Source organism: Rattus norvegicus, chromosome 1, assembly GCF_036323735.1.
Source record: "Rattus norvegicus strain BN/NHsdMcwi chromosome 1, GRCr8, whole genome shotgun sequence".
Classification (NCBI taxonomy): Eukaryota; Metazoa; Chordata; class Mammalia; order Rodentia; family Muridae; genus Rattus; species Rattus norvegicus.
In genome coordinates this window covers 105,871,745-105,885,059 of record NC_086019.1, presented here as the reverse complement: position 1 = coordinate 105,885,059, position 13,315 = coordinate 105,871,745, and the positions used below count along the sequence as shown (strand labels likewise).

The 13,315-nt window shown below is 48.9% G+C and overlaps 2 protein-coding genes across 3 annotated transcripts in view; one reads left to right on the top strand and one right to left on the bottom strand.

Moving 5' to 3' along the window:
• Positions 1 to 2,313, bottom strand: part of Otog (otogelin) — a 69,079-nt gene extending 66,766 nt beyond the window's left edge. The window contains exons 1-3 of the mRNA NM_001106262.1: positions 2,166 to 2,313; positions 1,703 to 1,763; positions 1,522 to 1,579 (exon numbers count right to left, since the gene is read on the bottom strand). Coding sequence (NP_001099732.1) covers positions 1,522 to 1,579; positions 1,703 to 1,763; positions 2,166 to 2,271 — 225 coding nt within the window. The 5' untranslated portion in view covers positions 2,272 to 2,313. The remainder of the gene's footprint in view (positions 1 to 1,521; positions 1,580 to 1,702; positions 1,764 to 2,165) is intronic.
• A 2,664-nt stretch (positions 2,314 to 4,977) lies between these two features.
• Ush1c (USH1 protein network component harmonin) overlaps positions 4,978 to 13,315 on the top strand; it is a 48,364-nt gene continuing 40,026 nt past the window's right edge. Inside the window, exon 1 of one of the 2 annotated variants that reach the window (NM_212521.2) lies at positions 4,978 to 5,131. In NM_212521.2, coding sequence (NP_997686.2) covers positions 5,096 to 5,131 — 36 coding nt within the window. In that variant the 5' untranslated portion in view covers positions 4,978 to 5,095. The remainder of the gene's footprint in view (positions 5,132 to 13,315) is intronic. The other variant, XM_006229222.5, reaches the window with a different exon arrangement.

Here is a 13,315-nt window from a genome sequence, read left to right as displayed (position 1 = left end):
GACGCCCTTTCAACTTCCACCTTTCAACTCAAACTGAGTAGGACTCTGATCCTGAAACCTGAAAAGCAGGACAATGAGATGAAAGACAGGCCTTGGAGAAGGCCTGCCCGCTTCTATTCATCTGGGCTTCTGCATCCAGCTTTGAAGGGCAGATAGCAGGGACACTTTTTTACAGTATCAATTATCACCCCTAGCTCCCTGACACAAGGGCTCCCCTGAGCTGATTATCAGGCTGGACATGAGGGTCAAGCTTCCTGAGAGAACATTGGCTGGTGTGTAACATGTCTGTGGTTGTAAAAGACAGAAGACAAATGGAAGACAGGATAAGACAGTGAATCTGAGTTATCCAATCCGGAGATCAACAACAAAGTTTGGCCAATGGAAAAAACCTCTTTCACAAAATCGGAAGAGCCCAGACGGGAAGACCCCACAGGATGGTCTGGAGTCAGGAGTCAGTGGGCCCTGGGGGTAAGGTCAGGAGTCACTGAGTGTGTGTGTGTGTGTGTATGTGTGTGTGTGAGCATGTATGTATGTGAGTGTGTGTGTGTGTCTGAGCATATGTGTGTGTGAGCATGTGTGTGTGTGAGTGTGTGAGCAGGTATATGTGTGTGTCTGAGCCTATGTGTGTGTGAATGTGTGTGAGTGTGTATGTGTGTATGTGTGAGCATGTATGTGTGTGTATGTGTGTGTGTTGAACATGTGTATGTATGAGTATATATGTGTGTATGTGTGAGCATGTGTATGTGTGTGTGAATGTGTGTGTATGTATGCATGAGCATGTATGCATGTGTGTATGTGCGTGAGCATGTATGTGTATGTGTGAGCATGTGTGTGTGTATGTGCATGTGTTGAACATGTGTATGTGTGAGTATGTTTGTGTGTATGTGTGTGTCAGTGTGTATGTATGAGCGTGTATGTGTCTAAGCATGTATATGTATGTCTGAATGTGCATGTGTGAGTACATATGTATGTGTATGTATGTATGTGTCTGAGCATGTATGTCTGTGTATCTGAGCATGTATGTATGTGTGTGTGTGACTGTGTCTGTGTATACATGTGAGAGTGTGCAGGTCAGAGGACAATCTCAAGAGCTCCTCCTCACGCTCTACCCACCATTCTTTAACCAGTCTTTCCTTGCAGCCCCCAGCAGGTGGCCCAGTTTTCGCCTTGCCTCTCAGAGTTGCCTTGCTGTGGCTCTGCACAGGGTATGGAAAGAGGGGCCTCAGGATTTCCAGCTTCCACAGGTAAGATGAGAAGAGAACGCCACTCTCTTAAACCCTCACCTGCCTGCTCTCCTCTGGGGCGGAGGGGGACTCAGCTGTCTCCCAAAAGGAACTGTGCCTGCCTCTCCTAAAAAGAAATACTAGGGACCCAATAGACTAGAAAAATGAGAACAGATAGATTTCATGAATTTACACACTCAGACACGCACCAGAGTATTTCCTCTCCTCCACATAACCCCCAAGAAAATCTTCTGTTATTTCAGGCCCAGAAAAAGCCCCTCCCCCAGGCATCTCTTACCTGGCCTTCCATAGCTGTAGTGACATCTTCTACTGCAAAGGGCATCTGGTAGCTGTGGCTAATGAGAAATGGCATATGTGAGGAGATAGGAGCAGCCTTGCTTCCACTCAAGTCTTGGTCCCGTGTGCCAAGAATACGATGGGGCCGCGTGGGACCACCGGTGGGAGAGGCAGTGACTTACCTGGGCTCAGGAGCAGGCTCCTGTTGCAGCTCCTCACCGGCTTTCCATGTAAGTGCTGAGGCTGGGGAGGGACCATGTTCTCCACTCCGCATAAGGCCACCTCTGCTGGGGCCTCCACCACTGTGTTCTCCCACTGGCAAGGAAGCCTGAACTCCATAACCCAGCACTGCCTGCGCCCCACCCCATCCCCAAGCACACTTCCTCAAGCCCTTTCTCCAGCTCCCAGGATCCTTCCAGAGAAGGTCTCCCTCTTTCCCTCCACTCCCTGGGCCTCAGTTCTCTCTAGTTCCCCATCGCCCGGCTCTTCTCAACTACCTTAAAAGCATCTGGTCCCAGGCCTGGCTGTCTAGATGTCTTCCTCCCCTCTCGCACACCATCTTTCTCTTTTCTACAACCCGGTCCAGACCTGTTCCCCCAAACGCTCCCCGAGCCCCAGACCCCTCCAGCTCACAACCCTTCTCACCCTGGTGCTGCACCGTGCGCTTGAACTCCAACTCCGCAGCAGGCTCAACCCTAAGTAGACAAAAGCAAGAGAGAAGCAAGCAGAGTCTGGGCGCTCGGGCTCCCATCAGGGTGCCAGGCGATCCGAGAGTCAGGCGCAGGGCTCAGCTCCTCGGTGGGTCACACCTCCACTCGAAACGCACTCCCTCGGCTCTCTTACCCTCTCCCTTGGGCCCTCCTCTCAGGCTCTTGACTCCTCCCCAGGCTTGAGTGACTGGACTTCCCAGCTCATTACCATAAGTTGGGAGCTAGGCTACAGCCCAGTCTTTGTCCTTCAATGCCATTGTAACTACCTGTCCCCCGGAAAGGCCTCATGGGGAGCAATGAAACAAGCTGGGCAGACTCCAATTCCTTCACCTGGGTCCTAGAAGCCCCATCCACTAGAGAGCAGATATTCTGGTACTTGTCTCTCTCCTTTTACAGAGGGTCACCCTGAGGCCTCAGCAGAGTCAGAGACTGGGCTCAAGCTGCAGAGAGCTAGCCTGTGCTTCCATAGCTCCCTCACCCTGGCTTCATCCTCTGTTCAGTAAGAGCTGGAATGGGAAAGACCATGCCTTAGTCCTCAGAATGCCAGTGCCAACTCAGGAAATAATGTGTGGATGACCAAGGTGCTTGGCTGTCCCCATCCAGGCCGGAGTGATGACAACTTTGGTTTTATGAACAAGACGTACTTCATTGTGTCCAGGAAGAATTGGCTCCTCACAAACCCCGGGGTAGGGCTAGAATTTGGGACGGACACATTCATTTAGCAGATTTGTTGGGAGTCTGTTTTGTGCCACTTACTGCTCTAAACATATGGTGGGCAAGCTGGCCTCTTGAAGACACTGGCTGAGAGTCAAGGAGAACGTCCTTTGGAACGCAAGGTGGTCTCAGAGCAGAGACAGGAAAAGGAACCTGGACGCAGTGCCACACCAAACATCAAATGGGCAGTAGTTTTTAAAGGATGTCTACGGTCCCAAGAAAGAAGGGTTGAGGGGCTATGGTCTTCGTTCTCTTGGGTAAGGACATTTTTTTGCTCTGGGTTCTAAATATGAGACCAGCAGCCACGTGACATGCTTAGGGAATTCAGAACTGGCTCAGTAGTTAAGAGGACTTGCTGCTCTTGCAGAGGACTGGGGTTCCACTCCCAGAATCCATATTCCATACAGTTGTTTATAGCCAATCCCAGGAACTCTCTTCAGCCTTCACAGGCAACAGGCACACAGACACTGTACACGAATATATGCGAGCCAAAGTTCACACACAAAAATAAAAATGAAAACAAACTTCAAAAGGGAAGGAAAGAGAGAATCAAAGATGTAAATGGAAAGAGAACCGTATCTCATGAGGTCTTTTCTGGACCACTAAATGCCCCATACACCTTTCTGTCTGGTTTCTGACTTACTCAGTTAATAATAAAGAATCCTAGTTACCATTAACTGTCGACTTGACACGACCTGGAGTCGGCTGAGAGGAAACCTAGGCCTGTGGGGATTATCTCGAGTACTAATTTATTCAGAAGGCAGTGAAGGACAGAGGCTGGGCTATAGCCGGCTCCCAACTTATGGAAAGCCCATGGCAGACGCACCATCCCTCGACAGGTGGCCCCAGCTTCACAACCGAGCTAGCCAAGCTTGAGTCTGGGAGCAAGAGAGCCAGAGACTGAGCCAGCAAGAAGCATTCTGCTATAGTCTCTGCTTCCCCTTCCTGCCTTTGCTTCTGTCAGCAGTGGAGTGGGACCGGAAGCATGAGATGGGGTAAAGCTGTCTTCCCCAAGTCGCTTTCGAGCACAGCATTATCCACAGCACCAGAGTGAAGCCAGATCAGAAGGTGAGAATCTAGATCATGCTTTCAAGTTATTCCCCCAGGCATATATCCTAGTCTTCATCTGGGCCATAATCCAGCCAACTGTGAAAATTGGCTGCTTGCTGGCAAATGGCAGAGGGATCTAGAAAAGAGACACTTCTCGTGTCCCTGAAGTTACCACTGTGCCTACCTGATTGGGACCACTGTTGATCTCCTTGCCCATCCCGTGAGGTGGTAATAACACGCCAAGCACCTATTGGGTTAAATTCAGGCACCAGGTCCACGGCCCCCACCGCACCTCTGAGAATGTGCGTGCTGGATTAATTTCTGTTGAGAAGGAACGTGAGTCAGTGGATGGGGGCATTCCCCAACTGGCAAGCCCCCACAGGACACAGTAGGACCCAGCCCCCTTACCCTCAGGAGTTTTTGCACTGAGAAGGCAAGTGGGAGAAGCCTGGATGAAACCTGGGAGAAGTCGAGACGGGTGGAGGTGGGGGCTGGGGTGGGAGTGTGATGATGGAGGGGTGTGATGGAGGGGTGGGTCCAAAAAGGGGGATGGTTTCTGCATGACAGTCCATCTACATCAAGAATCTCTGACCCCCTACCCCAGTGCCACAGCAAAAAGTTCCAAACCTCGGTGGGCCAGGTATGTAATCCCAACACTTGGGAGGTAGAGGTGTAGAATCAGGAGTTCAGAGCCATCCTCCTCTGTGAAATATTCACTTCAAGTCCTGCCTGGGCCACATGAGATGCTCTTCCAGAAAGGAAGAGGAGTCGCAAACTACCCCTCACCCCTGCTGCCCTGCGTCTCCTCGATCTTTTGCCTTAGTGTGTAGGGGGACCACGCTGGAAAAAGCTGCCAGCCTAACTAAGGCACCATTGCCACACAACAAGCTTCTTTTCATCCTGGGGAACTTCAGGACAGGTGACCCCGCCTCCAGGCTGTCTTTTCTCCTCCCAGCCCCGCCTCTGCTCCGCCCAGGCCCCACCTCTAACTCTGAAGGAGGCAAGTCCTGTCTTGGTGGCTGACCTGCCGCCGCCTGAGCACCGCAGCCAGGCACCCTAAGAAGCAGACCGAGCTGCAAAGCAACTGGATCAGGCTCAGTCATGGACCGGAAGGTGGCCCGAGAATTCCGACACAAGGTCAGAGCTGAGAGGTACCCCGCGCTATGAGAACTGTGGAGTCCTTGGTCCGGGTGGGTGGGAGATGGACAAGAGCCCTCTCCCTTGTCTGAAGGTCTTGGTCAGACTGAGACTTCTGAAAGTGTCCCTGCAAAACGAGACGGGAACACTAGAAAGTCCAGGTCTAAGGTTTACTGAACTGACCCTCTCCAGAAAATGCCATTTCTCCTTGGCCCTTCAGGGGCTGGGAACTGGACGGAAAGCCCAACAGTGCTGAGGGGCAGTTTTGAACCAGTACAGATTATCTTCATGTGGAAGGACCAAGGAAGGGCCAGGATGTGAAACGCCTGGCTTTGGTCTGACAGACCACTCAGGTAGAATCTTACTTCCTTGTGTCCCAGTGAGGGATCACATTGGATCTTCAAAGTCCTCTAAAATCTTGACTGGCATCAGAAATTTCCTAATGCTTTTTCCAGATTACAGGGTCTGTGGAGGCCACAGAAGGCCACTGAAGGACAAGGGACCCAGTGGTGGCCTCCAGGGGTAAAGCCAGTGTCAACAGTTCCTCACAGGCCCTGCCCAAGGAAGAGAGCTGTATGTACACCCTGACACTAGAGACCAAGCAGAACCCCTTCCCAGTCTGAGGGGACAGAGTGCCTAAAACACAGTCTAGCTGTCCCCTCTCCTCCCTTCCACATAGAGCCTCAGAGATACACAGAAGTCAGTCACTGTGGAGGCACAGAGGTTACAGGCCAAGAACTTCCACCCAACACGAGGGATCAGCCCGTCATTCCCTTAAATCATATTCTGAGTGCTTACCTACTTTGTGTCAGACCCAATCTGTACCCTCACATAATCTACCCGTGTGCACAGGAGACAGGCCTTGGGCTCAGAGCACAGGGATCAGGGCTTAGTAGGGGCCGCAGGGGTGGAAGCTTCCTAAACACAAGGCCAGGATGTTCCTGTTCCCACTCCCAGCATTGAGAAGTGGCAGAAAGTCCAGCAGGAACGGGCAGCTGCTGAATGTCAAGGGGATCATTTGTGGGCCCAGGGCAGTGTGAGGGGGGACAGCTCAGCTGCAGTTAACATTCGCTGAGTGTCAATTTCAGCCAACCCACTTTAAAGGCTCCTGTCTCCTGTTGGAGCTTAAATTTCTCTTTCCTGGCCTTGGGCTGGGAGTCATGTAAAGTCGGTTCCTCTTTCAATTTCTTGCAGTGGAGTTATCTACACTTTACCTCTTGGGAGAGAATCACCCCCAGGCTCCCTGATGTCTGACTTGACTCTACATTCACCCCAATTCTTCCTCTCCCAGTTCCAGAGGACCTCAGGGCCTCTGCATTTCCGTGTTCAGGCGGGCTCCTCCTCAGAGTCATTACCTATTAATGTTCCCGTGTCACAGGCAGGGCAGGCATCCTAGTAAGCAAGGCCTGGGCTGGACTTTGTGCCCTGCAGTCTCAGACATGGCAACAGCCTTCCTCTCTCATGCGGGGGATCACGAAGGAGCTGAGAGGAAAGATGAGGGTGAGAGGCAGGCAGGCTGAGTAAAATTTACAACCTTATTGCTTGTTCTAAAGACCCCTTCCTGAGTGTTTCGGGGGAAATTCACTCCTAAGCGGAAGTTCACAATCTGAATCTTGAGTTGTTAGAGGTAGTGTTTAAGGTAATGTGTTGTCATGGCTGATACTGGGTGACCTGTCTGTGACTCAGGTCTCAAATTTGTGAATTGGGCATACCGTTTAACTAATAACATTTTAATAAGGTTTGTGTGTTCGTGTGCGCATGTGTGCGTGTGTGCATGTGTGTGTGTGTCTTATGTAAATTGTGCTCTTGGAGAATCCCCACACTGAGGGTCAGTTCTCACCCTTGCCACTCACTGACCTTGAGCAGGCCACCGGATCTCTGAGCTTTTGTTTCCTTCCTTGTGAGGGGGCTGTGCGGTGCCTGTGTGAGACAGGATTAGGTAGGAATTCAAGTGTGGGGGTGCTCCGATGCCCAGCCCAAGTCTGCGTGTGTTACTGTAAAGGTGCGCTCCAGTTCTTGGTAGGTTCTGGTCCAAAAGCAGTCAGTGGCACTTCCAGCACAAACTTCCCTCTTCAGTTGGAGGGAACAGCCTTGAGTTGGAAAGGACCAGGCCAGGATGATCAGGGACTAAGGCGCTGGCGCTGAGCTCTCCCTGGCGCTGAGTGGAGCATCAGCCTTTCAAAGCACCCTCTTTGCTCCCAGCAGAAACCTGGTTATTCATTTGCTCAGAAACCATTTATTGTCTCTGCAGCAATCACACATTTATGAGCAGCTCTGGTGTACCCTGCCCCAGGCCAGTCAAGCAGGGAGGGGTGGGGCGAAGGAGAGCAGAAGAGCCCCTCCCTTCTAGGATTTGCTATCCATTCATTCATTCATTCATTCATTCATTCATTCACTAATGCATGTGTGTAATAAACACTCTCCGGCTTCCTAATCTATGTCAGGCACAGCTTTGGCACCGAGGAGCAGACCAAAGCCTTGCCGATCATCAGGACCATACCCTGGTGGGGAAGACAGTTACCAAGGAAACTAACAGTATCTTATAATGGAGTACTGTGCTGAATGCTGGGAGAAAAGTACCCGGAGTGGGGGGGGGGCGGGGGATAGAGACCAACAGGTGTTATGTTAGGTAGCCAGGAAGACCTCTCTAAAGAGGTGACATTTGAACCTAGAAAAAGAGGGGGGTGCCATGTGGTGGATGAGGAAGAGGGGGCGATGGCAGGTGCAGAGACAAGCATCTGCCTGCAGTGCTTCAGAATAGCAGGCAGGACCCTGGGAGGAAATGCAGAGTGGAGAGAGAGCAAGGGGTGGGTGGGGGTAAGTGGGGGAGGTGTGGACAGGCTAAGGGAGAATGGTTTGTGTTTGAATAGGATTGGTCCTGTGGCTCCTGAGTGGAAAGAGGATTTTACTCCGTAGGGTTTGGGACATGAGTGTCTTGCCTATTAATGGAGGTTGGGAGTGAGGCTATTGGGATGTGGATATGAAGGGGGTAAGGACAGTCCCTTCGGGATTTCTGAAATTTGAGGCACCCTGTATGTAGCTACTGCGGATGGAGAGGACTGCAGGAGGCTAGAGGGGAGCATTCTGGAGTACTTGGGGTAGGAGCGGCATAAAGCCCTGGACGGATGTAGTCACCCAGAGGAGTAAAGACATAGGGAAGATCCAGGATATCACCAGAGGCCCAGACTGGCAGGAAAGCAAGAAGGAACACCAGGTGACAGAGGGGCACCAGGGGTGCAATGGGAAGCCAGGCCTGGCCCTTGAGATCTCACTCCCACACTCAGCTGAGCCACACTCAGACCCCTTTCACTTTAGTTTTGCTTTGAGCTGGCCTTGAACTTGCTGCCTATCGAAGGACAGACCGTGAGCTTCTAATCCTTCCACCTTCTAGGCTCTAGGTCTGTAGACACACACCAGGAGGTGTGTGTACTTTTTACTTTGAGGCAGGACCTTACTAAGTTGCCTAGGTTGGCCTTGAACTCTCTCTAGCTCACGTAGGACTTGAATACTGCTACCTCAGTCCCGTAAGTATCTGGAACTACAGTCCTTTACCACCAGACCCCACCGAGATGGGACTCCGGACAAGATGAAGTCTACATCCATGGCCTTGGTGGTAAAGGGCTCACAGGAGTATCATCACCCCTAAACTCTCCTAGTTGTATATATTAAATGTAAATGACTTTCCACATGAAAGCCACATCCATTGTGTTGGGTCTTTTATTTTTGTTTTGTTTTGTTTTGTTTTGTTTTTAAGATGCAAGGTGTTCCCTTTGGTTTTAAATGTCAACTTGCCTCAACCTGAAATTACCTGGAAAGAAAGTCTCAATTAAGGAATTGAGTAGATGGGATTGCCTATGAGCTTGTCTGTGGGGCATTATCTTGGTTGTTAATTGAGATAGGAAGACTTGCCCATTGTGGGTGGCACTATTCCCTAGGCAGGAGGTTCTCGCCAGTATTAGAAAGTAAAGACAGCACATGAGCGTAAGACAGGGTTTTGAGACAGGGTTTCTCTGTGTAGCCCTGGCTGTCCTAGAACTTGCTCTGTAGACCAGGTTGGCTTGAATTCACAGAGATCCACCTGCCTCTGCAACCTGAATGCTGCGATTAAAGGTGTGCACAGCCACCATTCCCCATCAGAAATCTTTTTTTTCCCTTAAAAAACAGGAACGGTTTTTCATGAGGTCTCATTTATCAATTCTTGATCTTAGAGCATGAGCCATTGGAGTTCTGATTAGGAAATCCCCCCCCCATACCAATGAGTTCAAGGCTCTTTCCCACTTCCTCTTCCATTAGATTCAGTATATCTGGTTTTATGTTGAGGTCATTGATCCACTTGGACTTGAGCTTTGTGCAAGGTGACAAATATGGGTCTGTTTTCGTTTTTCTACATGTAGACAGCCAGTTAGACCAGCACCATTATTGAGGATGCGTTCTCTTTCCCACTGTGTATTTTTGGCTTCTTTGTCAAAGATCAAGTGTGTGTAAGTGTGTGGTTTTATTTCTGGGTCTTGGATTTATTCCATTGTTCAACCTGTCTATCTCTGTACCGATACCATGCAGTTTTTATCACTATTGCTCTGTAGTGTAGCTTGAGGTCAGGGATGGTGATTCCCCAGCCGTTCTTTTATTGTTAAAAATTATCTTGCTATTCTTGGTTTTTTGCTTTTCCAGATGAATTTGAGAATTTCTCTTTCCATGTCTTTGAAGAATTGTGTTGGGATTTTGATGGGGATTACATTAAATCTGCAGATTTCTATTGGCAAGATGGCTATGTTAACTATTTAATTCTGCCAATCATGAACATGGGAGACCTCTCCATTTTCTGAGATCTTCTTTGATTTCCTTCTTGAGAGTCTTGAAGTTATTGTTATATAGACCTTTCACTTGTTTGATTAGAGTTACCCCAATATATTGTATAATATTTGTGGCTATTGCGAAAGCTGTTGTTTTCCTAATTTCTTTCTCAGCCTGTTTATCCTTTGTATAAAGGAAGGGTGCTGATTTACTTGAGTTAATTCTATATCCAGCCACTTTGCTGAACCTGTTGATCAGCTGTAGAAGTTCTCTGGTAGAATATTTAGTGTCACTTATGTAGACTATCATACCATCTGCAAATAGTGAAATCTTTAATTGTTCTTTGCCAATTTGTATCCCCTTGATCTCTTTTTGTTGTCTTGTTGCTCTGGCTAGCACTTCGAGTATTATATTGAATAGATACAGAGAGAGTGAACATCCTTGTCTTGTCCCTGATTTTAGTGGGATTGCTTCATTTAATTTGATATTGGCTTTTGGTTTGCAGTAAATTACTTTTATTATGTTTAGATATGGGCCTTGAATTCCTGATCTCTCCAGTACTTTTAACACGAAGAGGTGTTGTACTTTGTCAAAAACTGGAGGATTTTTTCTTTTAGTTTGTTTATATAGTGGATTACATTAATGGATTTTCATATATTGAACCAACCTTGCATCCCTGGGATGAAGCCTACTTGATCATGATGGATGATCATTTTGATGTGTTTTTGGATTCAGTTTGTAAGAATTTTATTGAGTATTTTTGCATCGATGTTCATAAGCAAAATTAGTCTGAAGTTCTCTCTCTCTCTCTCTCTCTCTCTCTCTCTCTGTTGTGTCCTTGGTTTAGGTATCAGAGTAAGTGTGTCTTCATAGAATGAATTAGGTAGTGTTCCTTCTGTTTCTATTTTATGGAATAGTTTGAGGAATATTGGTAAGAATTGATAAATGGGACCTCATGAAACTGGAAAGCTTCTGTAAGGCAAAGGTCATAGTCAATAGGACAAATTGGCATCCTACAGATTGGGAAAAAAATCTTCACTGACTCCACATCTGATAGTGGGCTAATATCCAAAATATATAAAGAACTCAAGAAGCTAACCACCAAACCCCCTCCCAAACAACCCAATCAAAAAATAGGGTATAAAACTAAACAGAGAATTTACAATAGAGGAATCTTGAATGACTGAGAAGCACTTAAATAAATGTTTGAAGTCATTGGTAACAAGGGAAATACAAATCAAAATGACCCTGAGATTCCACCTCACACCAGTCAGAATGGCTAAGATCAAAAACTCGGGTGACAGCACATGTTGGTGAGGATGTGGAGAAAGAGGAACACTGGTGGGAGTGCAACCTGCTACAACCACTCTAGAAAACAGTCTGGAGGTTCCTCGGAAAATTGGAAATAGATCTACCTGAAGACCCAGTTATACCACTCGGACCCAAAAGATGCCCCACCGTGCCATAGGGGTGTATGCTCCACTATGTTTGTGAGAGCCAGAAGCTGGAAACAACCCAGATGTCCCACAACAGAAGAATGAATACAGAAAATGTGGTTCATTTACACAGTGGAATACTACTCAGCTATTAAAAAGGAGGACATCCTGAGTTTTGCAGGCAAATGGATGGAACTAGAAAATATCATCCTGAGTTAGATAACTCAGACCTAAAAGGACATGCATGGTGTGTCTTAATCACTAATAAGTGGATATTAGCCAAAAAATAAAAAATCAAAAATCAAAAATCAAAAACAAACAGTACTGAATACCCAGAAAACAGTCCACAGAACTCAAAAAGGTTAACAAGCCAAGGGCCCAAGTAAGGTCACCTCAATCCCACTTGAGAGGGAGAAGAAAGTAATCACAGGAGGGAGAAGGAAGGACCTGAGCGGGAAAGGGGACAGAGAGGGGAAGAGGGGAACATGATCAGGTATTGGGTGAGGGAAGAGCACTGAAACCCTGGGGGCCAACAGAAAGAATGGAAACAGGCAACCTCGGGTGGTAGGAGGTGGAGGACCCTCCAGAATGTGCCAGAGACCTGGGAGGTGAGAGACTCTCAGGACTCAAAAGGAGGGACCTTAGACGAAATGTCCTACTGTGGATAGAGGGAGCTTGTAGAGCCCACCTCCAGCAGAAAGACATCAAGTAAGGGATGTGCCATCCCATAGTCAATAACTCTGACCCAGAATTGTCCCTGTCTAAAAGAACAGCAGGGACAAAAGTGGAGACGAGCCTGGGGAAAGAAGGTCTAGCAGCAGGCCCAACTTGGGATCCAGCTCAAGGGGAGGTCCCAAGGCCTGACACTATTACTGAGGCTATGGAATGCTTACAAACAGGGGCCTATCATGACTGCCCCCCCCCGAAAGGCCCAACAAGCAGCTGAGAGAGTCAGATGTGCACCTAACCAATGGACAGAAGCTGCTGACCCCTGTGGTTGAATTAGGGAAAAGCTGGAGGAAACTGAGCAGGAGGGCAACCCTGTAGGAGGACCAGCAGTCTCAATTCACCTGGATCCCTGAGCTCTCTCAGACACTGGATCACCAACCAGGCAGCACACACCAGCTGAGATGAGGCCTCCAACACATACACAGCAGAGGACTCCCTCCCGGGTCTGGGTTCAGTCAGAGAAGATTCATCTAACCCTTAAGAGATTGGAGGTCCCAGGGAGTGGGGACGTTGGGTGGGGGTGGGGCCATCCTCTTGGACATGGGGTCGAGGGGAGGAGATACAGGATGTGGAACAGTCAGAGGGTGGACCGAGAGGGGGATAAAATCTGGACTATAAAAAAAAGATTAAGTACATTTTTTTAATGGAAGACTGTGTGAGTATTTTACACACAAGAAACTGAGGCAGGGAGAGGTGTGGACACACGCAGTCCAGGAGGGCTTCGCTGGCCCGCCCTTCACACTTACATTCCGGGTTCTGTGGCTCACACAGTGTGGAGGAGACAAGAGAGTTAAGACAGAAAATCCAGTACGACTTGAGATAGGGACCAAGGCAGAGATGGGGACAAAGCGCGCGTAGGAACTGAGGGAAGGCGTGGCCATGAAGAGGCAACACTGGAGGCAGGTTTTCAGCATTTCCTGGAAATGCTATGCTCACCTCAGCCGTGCTGTGGCAGGAAACAGACAGCTCATCCCCAGCCTGGAGGGACTTGTAGGGCAGGGCAGGTATATCTGAGCAGCATGGGCTAGTGCAAGAAGACATCCGAGACCAAGGATACACTCCTCTCTCCTCACATCGATGGTCTCCGGCTTGTCTACCAGCCGAACGCAGCAGTAAGCCAGAAGGCACTAGAGACCCTGCAAAGCCCCTGGAGCAAGGACTGGGAGGGGGAGGGGCACATGAAGGGAAAGGCAGGGTATGCAGTTACCTGTAGCCCGTTTAACCC